This window comes from Necator americanus (genome assembly GCF_031761385.1).
Source record: "Necator americanus strain Aroian chromosome Unknown Necator_2022.05.29.01.07, whole genome shotgun sequence".
In the NCBI taxonomy this organism is placed as follows: Eukaryota; Metazoa; Nematoda; class Chromadorea; order Rhabditida; family Ancylostomatidae; genus Necator; species Necator americanus.
Genome location: NW_026986548.1, coordinates 674478 through 687513, shown reverse-complemented (window position 1 = coordinate 687513; position 13036 = coordinate 674478). Strand labels below are relative to the sequence as shown.

The window sequence follows — 13036 nt, the reverse complement described above, 5'->3', positions numbered from 1 at the left end:
CCTCTACGCAGAGTTCAGACGGAGCTTGGATGACATTGAACACAATTTGTGAATCATAATAGAGATCAATCTCCCAATAATCAGTTCTGTTCTCTTTTTTTTTGCAAGTGAGAAAATCTTTTACCTTCAAGGTTTCACTAATGGGGATCTTTAAACCACTGAAAAATGCTTATTTTCCCAATCTTTCACATATTTATTAGGAAGGTTGCGATGTTCCCAAAGTCTTCGATTACTAAGGAAGGGATAAAAACGGGAACGCAAAACTTGGTGCTAACATTATGGAAATTCCCAGTCATTAACCTAGTAACGACAATAGAACGAGAGATGCGCGATGGAACGAAAATGTGATCACAAATGCATTCTTTTCGATCAAATTTTCTCTTCAGTGGGTCATATTTGGAAAAAGTTGCAACCAAACACAAAACAAAAACAAAGACATAATTAACAACAGCTGTTTCTTCTTTTGAATTTCTTAACGTTAAATTTGGAACTTTGTGAAAAAAACCACCTCTACAAAAAAATTATCTTCTGTGGAGTTGTAGTTTTTATACGAATTCTGAAGATTGACATACCAAATCGTGCACTGCAAACACATTCGTGGTTTTATCGCGATTCTAGATGTTTAAGGCAAGAGTAACAAATCGCTGACTAATATACCTCACCAAGGAGTGCGTGATCCTGTAATTTTTTCTGTATCCTGTATCCTGTAATTGTAAATATTCCTAATAATAGGACAAATATTACTCATTTCGCATTCCAAACCGAACAAGTCAAAGCTGACTACTTTCATTCCGTGAATAACCCCCGGTCTAAGGCAAGATAACCCTCAAAGTAACGACAGCGAAACAGGTCGAATTGAACGCTGCGCCGGGTTCTCAACTAGGTCATACTTGTTGTTTATAAGGAGAATTGGTCAAATGTCGCTGCTCTGATTCTTTTGTGATGCGGTCGTTACTTACATTTCTAGTTGTGCTTACTGTAGTAGCTGCTCAATATTATCCATACTATGGTGGATATGGCGGATATGGGGGATATCCAGGATACGGCGGTTACGGATACAACATGCCATTTTACAGGTGACGTTGCAACAACTTTTGTTACGTAATGTTTTTTGTTGTTCGTTGTTAAGCGACGGAAAGTGGGCGGAAGAACTGAATGGAACGGAAATGCACGCAACGGAAAATGCAAAGTGTTATCTATCCGTAGGATCATCAAAACTTCTCCCTTCAGACTTGCGGAGTAATATGACGTCATTCTAAGGGCCCACAAATCAAAGAAAAAGAGACATTGTAAAATAGCCACTGATTGTAATTCAAATACGCGGTTGTAGACCCCATCACACTGCAATCACACCTGGATCCGAAATGACGTCGTTTCAACTAAAGGGTTAGAAAAAAACCAAGGCTTACTCGACTATAAGAAGCAGAATAGCTCGGTTCCCTCGGTTCACTCACATGTGTAAGGCCAGCGATAGCTTTTTTAGAACAAATATTCCCTCTACTTCTTCGGAAAAGCTGAAAAAAGACAAATACTCTGGAAACAAAACTGATGACTTGATCGATCTTTTCAGGAAAGAGTTTGTCAGATCTATCCCAGCCACTCACGCGAATGCTCCATGCTTCATGTCGTTTTGACTCTACCATAGTCTATATGTATTAAGCGCGCGAGTTAGTATGACCGTACCTTGGTGCAAAAAATCAGAATTCCCCATAATTTTTATCAGAAAACGAGTTATTTCGGTTTTCTTTTCTGTTAGGACCAAGCCTTAGTTGTGATATTTTTAGAGGTGGATATGGTGGCTACGGAGGCTATGGAGGCGGACCATGGGGATATGGTCGACCATATGGTGGATACGGAGGCTACGGAGGATACCCTGGGTACGGCGGAATGTATGGAGGAAGTAAGTTGGAGTTAACACTTATTACGAACACAACAAATTCTCTTCACCGTTAAAGCTATCCAGAGAACGTAAGAAACTGTTTCATTCTGTACGGTGACTGTCAAAACTTTGATACTGCAAGAAAATGCTCTTATCATACGATTCTAACCATAAAATTCCTCTTTTAATAGGATGTTTCGAAATAATCTTTTTTCTTCTGGAAAAAAAATTGGAGAAACAATAAAATCAGACATAACCAGAATTGTAGCTGGGGCTTTCACATCCATACATCACGCGGACTCTTTTGTCTTTTATGCTCAAAAATAGAAGGATTAAAGGAATCACTCCACGAATCTGAGGTGGTACGGATTTCAGGTGGAGTATTCGTATACGAGACTATGGAGAGGGGGTGATTCCGTCAATTTCTTCCTAATTGCCGTAAAAAACGGCCCCGGAAGATATTTCTTCAGGCGTTTTGGCGCACTATTTTCTAAAGGGAGTTCGACTGGAGCGCCAGCCTTGTGCGGCGCCGCATATTCCGGGCCGTTTTTTTACGGCAATTAGGAAGAAATGGACGGAATCACCCCCCTCTCCATAGTCTCCCATCCCGTATACGAATACTCCACCTGAAATCGGCAGCACTTCAGATTCGTGGGGTGATGCCTTTAAAGGATAAAGTCAGTGGTGTATCTACCCATTCGAGATGTCCCAACTCGCAATTCGTAATCGTTGAAGTTTGGCCTATACAATGACTTGCGGGGCCCAACTGATGATCAAGTCAGTGTTTCTATCCTCCACACAAGTCTGGTACCAATTTATCGACCCCGAAGGTATAAAAAGGTTTGTCGGCATTGGGGCGGTTTCAGACCATCGACCGTGCGGCTGCATCGGACCGCTAACCGACTTTGCCACAATCGCCTATACTTAAAAACATAAATTACAAATAAATTACATCATTAATAAATTACAAACACATAGATTTTGCTACAGTACCCACAACAAAAACTGTATAATAGTGAATAGTTAGGTTATCTTTGCGATTTGAGTACAGCTAGCAGATGTCTGAGAATCAGCATAGTTTCTAAGATACATAGCATCACAAAACAGACATTAGTTCAGCTGATACGCACTGCAATATCTTGTACCTCGGTTTTCTTCGCGCACTTCTGCTCAACTCAGACCTGCAAACTACACCCTTTCCGGTTATGTGATAACAGTATTCTAAAAACTAGGTAGGTGCCTTTTCTGAAAAGATATTTGTGTTCATTTCAGGAGGATTCGGTGCTGGTCTCATCACAGGGATGCTCTTTGGATAAAACAGTACCCGAAAAAGAGTGTATCTCATATGTATGTATATCTAATTCAAACGTTTTTTTGTTCAAGATGATAAAGTTCTCATTTCTGTGTGAAAAAAAGCCCACATGTCAGATGTGGCGGGTTCACGAGCTGACAGTCTGGACGTCCAGCTACCAACGATTTCTTTTTTACCTTCAGTAATCAATAAGGATTAGGCGTTTGTTCTCCTTTTAGTGGAACGTTCCGTAAATTTCTGCCGCAGAACTAAAACTGCTCATGACGCTAACAAGGCTTTCGCACTCTTTTAAATTTAATATTTTAAATATAGGCACTGGCAAAAGTTTTCACAGCTTTTTTGACGAAGATGTCACTTGGAGAATATTCAGACTTGATTGATATCGATCGGGCCATGTCATGATGCTTATGCAGATATTCTCGACTTATAACTGGTAGATGGTTAGTGGTTCGGACTTCGTGGCAGTCAACAGTGGTGATGCGGTTGAAAGCGTTAGATGGTGTGCGCTCGAACACGAGAGCACGTCGATACCAAAATACAACGCGAAAAGCACACCAAACTCAAGCGAAGGGAACTAGAACCCGTGTACTGGAAGCCAGCCTTTAAATAGGACGCGAAGGCTAAATACTATATTTCCCGCCAGCTTTTCTGCATGCTGGCTGACAGAATCTTGCCGGACACGACACTGGGGGCCGCCGAAGAACAACTGCAGCGGAAAAGAGGCTTGAAGACGGAGGCCTGCTTGGAAAAAGGCCACAGGTGAGGACCCGAAGGCCCAAGCGGCGTAGAGAATCTTTGTATGTCTTTGTATGTACGTCGTGTTGTCTCTCTGTGCCGTCATCTACGAGGAAGTATGCACATTCTACTGGTCATTCTAGCTGCCGTCCATTCTTACTGAACGACATCCACATGCCCATACGCAGAGGTCTTTCCAGATCATGACCACTTAGATGACGATGGATGGCGTTGTACACAACTTGCTTGACCTAGATGGTTGACATTAGGAAAAGATGTTGGGTAGGAGGAAAAAATGACTGACAGCGGCTCGACCTGGGTTTCAGCAGCATGCGGCAGTGGCTTAACAAGACAGCGGCTCGACATACATGTCGGCAGCTCGACATGACAACGGCGGAGGGAAAAGACCGCGCCTCGACTTGGCGGCAGGGTTGCTAATGGTGCGGCTCAATCAGCATCTGAAACATAAAAAGATTGACAGATCTACCTAGAATGGCTAAGGTGAGGGTGTGAGGAAGCATTGGGTGTTCTTCACTGTTGTTTCCAAAGGGGGATTGAAGTCCCGTGTAGATAGTTGTCAAGCGAATGGGGAGGGCGGAGGGATCTTTAATATTCTTTGCCCAGCAAGAATGGGTCGTAAAACTGCGGTATTGGATATTGGTGGTGGTTGCGGTTGGATTAGTATTGCCGTGGCAATAGGGTAAGATGAAGGTTACCATGTAATTGGCCAACATATATGGTGAGATGGTATGTGGTGTATGTGTTAAGATAGTCTAGAATTTGTGATAAGACGGTGTATAGTTTATGGTAAGATGGTAAGATAGTGTAATATGCGGTGAAGTGGTATGGGCCATTAATAGCTGGAATATGCGGATGGCTCTCAATCCTTAAACCACTAAGAACCGCCCAGCGCACGGCAACGGGTTGGTACCCCACGTACACTCCGATGAGGAGCGGCGAGAATCGGAGGATTGCACCCGGAGCCGACCACCCGTATTCGGAAGGACTCTCGCTACGCTAACCACCAGATGGCGGCCTAGCTCTCCCGAATCCTGCGAGCTCCCGCCCACGGTCCCACATCCTGACCCGATTTCCCTTAAATGGCCTGAGTGCTGTCCCGAGAATACGGCAGTACCAAATGCAAAGCGAAACGCACACCAAATTCGAACGAAAGAAATAGGAACCCCGTGTACTGGTGACCGGTCCTTATATAGGGCGATTGGCTCCCAAAAGCTACCATATTTTCCACCATTGGCAACTTTCCCTCGCGCCATCTGAGAGAGTGGTCCTGACAGGGAAAAAATCAGCACAACACTTGCATTATTTGAGGACACTTATTGAGGTATTGATATTTTATACATAAAAGTTTATATTAAACGCTGTATATGTTTCCTTTTTGTCACATGCACTACGTGTTATATGCGCTTTATTAAGCGATATGTCCTAGCAGTTAATCATTTGACAAGAACAAAAGGGTGAATTTGTCTTAAAAGAAGAATCTCTACTCCTCGTGCAAGTTTGCCTGTACTGCATTTTGCTCGTGTCATCCAGTGCTCGCCACATTCCCACCCAGTATATGTACTTGCACTTCTCTTTACCCTGTGAACTAGTTAGCTGAAGTGGCTATTCAGTTTAGTTGACCTTACCAGTAAAAATAAAGATAGCCATGAGATCATCTCAGTATATATTTTAGGGTAACCATGATCTGTTTTCCTCACTCGTTCCTCATGGACGATAATCTGTCTACAAAAAGAGAAGGAAACTGTGTTATGTACGCTGCAACAATATTGCCGCAGAAAGCAGATCTCATGTTTTTCGCACCTGAGTGATTTCTACGAACAAACACTTTACATTAATGAATTCACCGAGTTTGTATCTGAGCGCGTTTTTAAAATCTTAATTCAATGCATTGTAGTGGTAAATTCCTGATTGTTATTGCCGTGTAATATACAACGTGTAATCTTCAGAACGAGCCTCATAGCTCAAATTTTCCTTCTCAAAACGGACGTAGATCAACTTCATAAAAGAGTACAAATGAAGCGCGATTTTTGTTCATTTCTTCTCAACGTTAAGAGAAAAGCACCACTTTTTTTCCATAAATGCATCCACTTTGCTCTACATGTGCACATCAACTGATTCTATCTATCCAGCTTATTTTGAAGTTTGAAAATATTCTTGTGGATTCATTATTTTCTGAGTGGCCAGCGTCCAGCAGCTACGAACTAAGGTACCAAACTCTGAGATAAATGCTGCTTGGGGATATACGACATGGTGCAAACGAAATGCGAGGAACGTAAATTTATATTCATTATATTTAGACATTCCTGAAGTAAGCAATGTCGTAAATATTTTGGTACCCCACTCATATATATATATATATATATATATATTAGAGAGTTCTACGATTTTGAGAAATTGGCGGAAGTGGCACACTTCAAGTTGAGTAAAAAGTTTGGTTTCCCAGTTAGAAAAGGTTTGCTACAGGAATTTATGGGGAACTATTTATTTTCTACAACATTCTTATTTATAAGGTTCTTCTCTGAAGAAATTCGTGGCTTTTTTGAGATCAAACACATAGCAAGCCAAAATGAGAGAAAAAAGTGTGAAATTTACTGTTTTTACAAAAACAGATTTCGGCGGCTCTTGGAGAGCATTTCCGTATTTGAAGTTCACTGACGAGGAAATTGTTTATCGAATGATGCCAATCTCAACCGAATTTGTGAAGCTCGAAATTTCTCCACCGGACTCAGGCCACCCACTCATGATGTAAAGCAGAAAGAATGAAGTTATGGCGAGAAAGCGAAATAAATATATACGAATACGCGTTTTTTTTTTCGTTTTGTTTCGTGCTCTTCTGTTAAACTCTTTCTCAGTTTCTTAAGCTCATTCACGAAAGAAAAAAATGTCTGTGGCTTTTTTTTTTCCAACGCCAGCAACTTTTATGCTGAACAATTAACTGAATAATAATAGAATCTATTCAAGAATATCTAACTACCCAACTTTCGCGGCCTCTGCTGGAAAAAATTGAAGCGAAGTTGCATTACGGTGTGACCCTCAGCTGGTTTCTTCAAACAATATTTACTTGCGTGAACCTTTCTCGTGGTATACTCATCGAAAGCTAACGAAGAACCGGATGGGAAGTCGCGGTGCTCCACCTTCAACTCTGACACAACATTCACTGACGCGATCATGCTCATCGAGACACTCGTTTCAATTTCAGGTGACTTTTGTCCTTTTGCATGATAATTTAGTTTTGGTCGATTTGACATCAACAAGAGATAAGTGCTACAGCTTACTCCAATTTGCATTTTGGAGAATTTTGCATCAAGTCTTCCTCTTTGTTTGTATTCATAAATATCGATTAGTCATCGAGAACCCACAGAAACTTCGCATCGTCATTGCATTTTCTCATCTTTCTGTTATTTGTTTGTTTATGCAATCAGTCCTGCAGAACAACAAGAAAAGGAACTCGAATCCAGAAAGCGCTAAAACTCATGACACATCTTTGTTTCAAAAAACAACAAAAAAGACTATACTTTTGGAAACATACATTGAGAATATATTATAGTAATGGTATAGTAGTAATCGGTAATTCTTCGATAGAGGACGGACGTGAATACTCGTCTTTTTACTCTTTGGTTCATAACGCCTCATTTGGATATTTGTCGTTATGTTTGAAAATTGGTGGGTTTTTGGACGGGAGATTTATCGACTCAATATAGAACTACGTAGAAAATAGTTCCAATAATATTGCAGGAATTGACTACATATTGGTAAGCTTCCTTTCCAGATAATTGTGCCCTAAAGAAATAATCTCGTAGATGTGAATAGATTGTTGGGAAAGTAAAACAATAGCTAAACATTTGTAATATGGAGGTTTTCTTATTACTTACAGCTATACTTCCTCTACAGTTTTTTTAGAGATGTTAAAACTACTGTTGAAGTAGTTATTTTGGCTCCAGAAACGGCTGATATTAGGAGTGCCGGGTATATTTCATGTCTGTGAAAAAAAAACTACTTGTTGTGCGACATCTCCGCTTTTGAATTTTCTAGCTGCACAAAATTGTGTTTTTTAAGGCGGATAAAAATATTAACTTCCTTGTTTTCCAGTACTTGATGATTATGTTTGAGCGATCCTAAAGAGGTATCAAAAAATTTATATCTTTGCCAGTATATGCCCTACAGAAGGTACCTTGCTTTTGAGATATTCAAGACCTCATCGTCATATTTTCCAGCTATTTTCAAACCGTGCGGTGTTTGAATTTTTTTTGTAAACTAGGAAATCTAAGATTAGTGATGTCGACTCTATTTTCTTTCAACTAATGTAAACAAAAAACTGTTCTCCTACGACCCTCAACGTTAATCCAAAGGAAAGAAACAAACAATCACTGTAACAAACACTCAACAAATCACTTGAATCTCATTATTTATCCAGTAATCGATGTTTGCCAAAATGATTACCATGGAATATGTTGAAATTTTTAAATATTAAAGCTCGTCCTGTATGTCATCAACTCTTATTAGGAATCTTCTTTTTTTGATAGTCCACCAGAGTTATACACAACAAACAACGTTACTTTCAAGATGGAAAGTTTTTTTTTTCCGAAACGTTTCGGTCCTTTACGTGAATTGTTCCTATTTCAACTACTCTATTTTCCCTCAATGAAAAAAAAAACAAAAAGTAATCTGTAATCTCACCTTTGCAGAAGCGGGAGTTCTTTGTGAAATTCAAAAAGGCTCGATGGCATCCTAAAGTGAATAGCTCACTTCATTGAATTGCTTTGTAAAGAACTCTTTCATGGTTCTGTTTCACTGTAGCACTATTTCTGCTGTCCTGGAGAGAGTACAGTAGTATGCAGTACAAACAACGGAGGGAATAAAATAACAAATTTTAACTCGTCGTTGAAAATTAATAACTGTTGCACCCTGATGGCTCATTTAAAGGCATCACCCCACGAATCTGAGGTAGTTTGGATTTCAGGTGGAGTATTCGTATACGGCATGGTAGATTATGGGAAAGAAAGTGATTCCGTCCATTTCTTCCTAATTGCCGTAAAAGACGGCCCGGAAAATACGTCTTCGGATGTTCTGGCGCACTATTTTCCACAACGAGTTCGATTGGAGCGCGCTGCCGTGCGCACAAGCCGCACCTTCCGTGTCGTTTTTGCGGCAATTAGGAAGAAATGGACGGAATCATGCTCCTCTCCATAATTTACTGTCCCTTATAAGAACACTCCACCTGAAATCTGCGCCACCTCAGATTCGTGTGGTGACGCCGTTAAACAGTGCAGATTTCGCTCGTACGAAGTGCAATCTGTTCACTGTCCAAACGCAAAATATTTCATCTCAGTTGTAGTGTCTTCTTTGTTCTGCACCAATGCACGTGCTATAGCGCTACTAACTTGCGTCCCAAAATCCGTCCCCGACAAATTTGACCGCTGCAAAACGTCATGTACAAAACTGAATTTTGAGAATGCCAGTCGAAAGTTGCCGCTGATTCGTTGTCTTCAAAAGTGGATTTTATTTCACACCTGCTCCGAAAACTGGCGACTGGCGAAGTTCCGCCACTCTTCACTGCTTATTTTTATTACCCATCACCTACCTACTTATCATATTACCCGCTATCTACCCACATAACATAATATTTTAGTTTTTCTTGTAATTTCAGTGAAAAGTCATGTTATTTGCACACAGCACAAACACTAGGTGACATCAGTTACTTTACTTTATTACTTTACATTGTGTTTAACTCATTTCCTCTTCTTATACTACACTTTCAAAACTTTCAAACAATATCGTTTCCTGCCCAGTTTAAAAAAAAATTAATCCATTGTATTGTAGCTGACAGCTCTGCAAAAGTTTTGTTCGCCATTCATTGGCAAAACGACACACGACAGTCACATAGTAGCGCCATTTGATGTGAATGGATGCTACTGAAGTTCTTTAGGTGGAACGGATGAGCCAAGCGTCTAAGCCATCAGAATAATCATAAATAATCTACGGTAATGCCCGTTTTTCTGAGTTTCCTCGGATTCCAGCAATGTTTTCGTAGTTTCCATTTATATGTGGCTACTCTGATGCGCCTAAACGTCTGGGCGGCGCCCGTGATGGAGTAATTCCGAGAACTGTAAAACGGCTGCAAGTTCACAAAATATTTGTCAACTAAAAGCTGATCTTTAACGTTCAGTCATACGTTTCCTGAATGCTTTCTAGGAGCGCCTATCGGTTTTGCTCTGGTTCATCTTCTCACGTTTCATGAAATAAGTACAATGGGTGAATTCCTTTCAGTTCTTGCGGTGATCGCTCTAGCGCAGTTTTGTCCGTCAGGATTCGAGGACCTCAACGGTGGGACGCCATGTAACAACGATGCATTCTGCGCTAAATTCGATTCACGGTTCCAATGCGTCAGAGGGTACTGCTGCAGAAACCTTGGAGGTAGGCGCCACGTCTGTCCTTTGTGAAAGAAAACAGAAAAGCAGTTCCATTAATTCTTACTGAACACGTATCCCTCTCCTAACCAGAGAGAGTCCTTTCGTAACTGCCGAACACCAGTATCATTCCTTGTATAAATACTAATCTTGACGAGATCTACGACAAGCTACACACAAGGTCAAGAGAGCGGGGCTGAAATGTCGTGACTCGTGTTAACGAGATGTTAATAGCTATTGCAGAAACAACATTTACGGTAGCATGGATACCCTCAGCAACTCACCTTTTACCTAATTACCTTCTCTCAATCCTTCTGTCCACGAGTCTCCGCCGAGACAGACTCAGTGTTTTTTCGAGGAAATGCAGTCTCAGAAAATGCAACCGCTAGTAGCAGAAGCGAAGCAGAACATCTATGACACGGTTGTGTTACACTTCTCTTTGTCCACAACCCCTCAATTCCCGTCCCTCCTTACATTCGCTTCTTTATTTTAATTATTATAAGTTTTTATTTCGGATCTTCCCGCATTTTTCTCTTAAGGCTCCAAATTCAGTTTTTTTACCCTTGCCCTTTGGTATCTCTGAAAAGGTGAAAAATCTAATGTCACGCCAGATGCAAGAACAGGTTGCAAAAATGTAGCGGACGAGTTTTATTTAAGAGTTTAGCGTACATTTGCAACTGAAATTAATTGTGAAACACCAAAACCCGAGAATAATTCTCCTTCATTTTTTGTGTGGATTTCTTAATAATCCGATAAGTTCGGTAATTCTTATTTGAACTGGAGTTGTACTCCAACCAGTTGCAAATCGTTGGGCGAATTTCAAGATTTCTGTCGTTTATTTTGAAGAGAAATTATGTACATGAATGCCCACACATTCTTTTCAGACGCGTACCGGTTTAAAAACCTGAAAGAACCAGCTTGATTTTTCTTTGAACCTACTGTCTGGATCATGGTTGTAGCACTCCTTTCCTGCTCCCTTTATCGGATGACCTTCCACCACGCTTCTCTCCTCGAACACTGATCTTTTTTTCCTAATGATAGAGGGAATGATGTTAAGAAAATTGCCAAAGCAGTTGCGCACCAGAATTTGGCACTTACACTACAGTAATTAGTTCGTAATTAGTAATTACTTTTATTACTATTATTATTATTACTATTACTATTAGTTTCTACTAGTAACCTGCTGACAGATCTTTCTAGGAAACTCAAATCATCCTTGCTGCTAACTTAGGAGACGGTATCTATTGGCAGATCACAAACGAGAACTGCAACATTTCGCTCACCATGCTTACATCTCTTGCATTCCGTCAGTAGAATAAAGGTTACCAGAAACTAGGTGTTACCAGCTTAATCCAAAACGGACGAGTCTGTATCCTGCGTGACCCCCGACAATGCTCAACTCATTGCGGGGCCGAATAAAATCTATTTGGGTGCGTTTTGAATTCCAGTTTGCGCTCCAAATGAAATCTCTATCGCGAACGTGTGCTACCCAATCTCCGGCCTCGGAGGTCCTTGCGTTCACTCGGCTCAGTGTCAGACAGTAGGTGCATACTGTCGCTATGGCATCTGTGTTTCTAACAACCAATACGACAGCCGTAAGCCAATTGTTTTGGCTTTCTTCTGTTTTGAAATAGTTCGATGTTATTAAATGTTTCTAGCGTTTTGTTCAAATCCAACACACCAAGTGGAACGCGAATCCGGTGTTGTGAAGAACTGCATGTACAAGCCGTGTTCAAGAGGATTCCGCTGTGAATACAATAACGCATACGGGCAGTACATATGTTGCGGGAAATACGAGGCCACGAACGATTACACCTACGGTGATTTCTTCAGCGATTTCCTTGGTTTTATACCATACTGTATTATAGTGTATTCAAATTTCTTTCTTGCATAGGTACTGTTCGAATGTATCCTGGTACATCAAGGCCCTTACAGTGCTTCAGGAAGGATCAATGTCTTTGGGTGGACACACCGAATTGCGTTTATTCGTATAGGTATCAGCAAAATGTCTGCTGTTCAACTTTCAACTGTTGAAACATTATTGAAATTTTGTGTAATTACTACCGTGTAATATTTAGTAGAATTGTGAAACATTTCTGAAGACTTCAGCATACTCGTCTCAAAATAGCTGGCGGTTTACTGGTAGATTCGAGCTATTTGTTTTTTTTTTCGTTATTGAGTTATACATCACATTCTGAGACTTTCTTCACTATTGCATAAAAATTTGCACTGGACAGACGAGTATCATGAGAAACGAGTTCTTGACATGATTCTTCTTTATTCGAAATTTGAATTTCTTTCTACGGATTGTTTATCAAAGCGCTCCAGGAATACCTGGTCGAGTGAATTGTGGAAATGTTACACTTCCTTTGTAAGAGCATGGAAGTAAATATTATAGCATTTAAGCGATCATTTGCTTACGACAAATTGCAAGGTTTTATACTCACTATCTCTCGAACAGAGATAATGAGTTCAAAAATTTGACAAGAATTGCATGATTTTGCACCGACAATCGCTAGGAGTGTGCCTAGAAATAAATCAGATTTGACATTTCCATTGATCATGTGATCTGAAACCCTGATTCATTCAAAATTTCTGATGTTTGCGTTGAGTTTGCCTTTGAGTTGAGGCCGTTGTTCTCGTTCTTTCGCGATAAAAATCCCGCATGTCTTTCATAACTAC

At 40.5% G+C, this 13036-nt stretch overlaps 1 protein-coding gene across 3 annotated transcripts; it reads left to right on the top strand.

Moving 5' to 3' along the window:
- Positions 1-942: 942 nt before the first annotated feature.
- On the top strand, positions 943-12388 carry RB195_026535 (uncharacterized protein; the record flags this gene model as incomplete). Of its 3 annotated transcripts, XM_064177010.1 has the most annotated exons (5): positions 943-1076; positions 1785-1900; positions 10215-10361; positions 12013-12174; positions 12249-12388. In XM_064177010.1, 5 exons carry the CDS (start codon positions 943-945, stop codon positions 12386-12388), a joined length of 699 nt encoding a protein of 232 aa, XP_064071014.1. The 3 variants fall into 3 exon arrangements, with proteins under 3 accessions (XP_064071014.1, XP_064071016.1, XP_064071015.1); XM_064177011.1 differs by lacking the exons at positions 943-1076; positions 1785-1900 and adding an exon at positions 11803-11949 and having other exon boundaries at positions 10196-10361; XM_064177012.1 differs by lacking the exons at positions 10215-10361; positions 12013-12174; positions 12249-12388 and adding an exon at positions 3152-3195.
- Between the last annotated feature and the right edge of the window lie 648 nt (positions 12389-13036).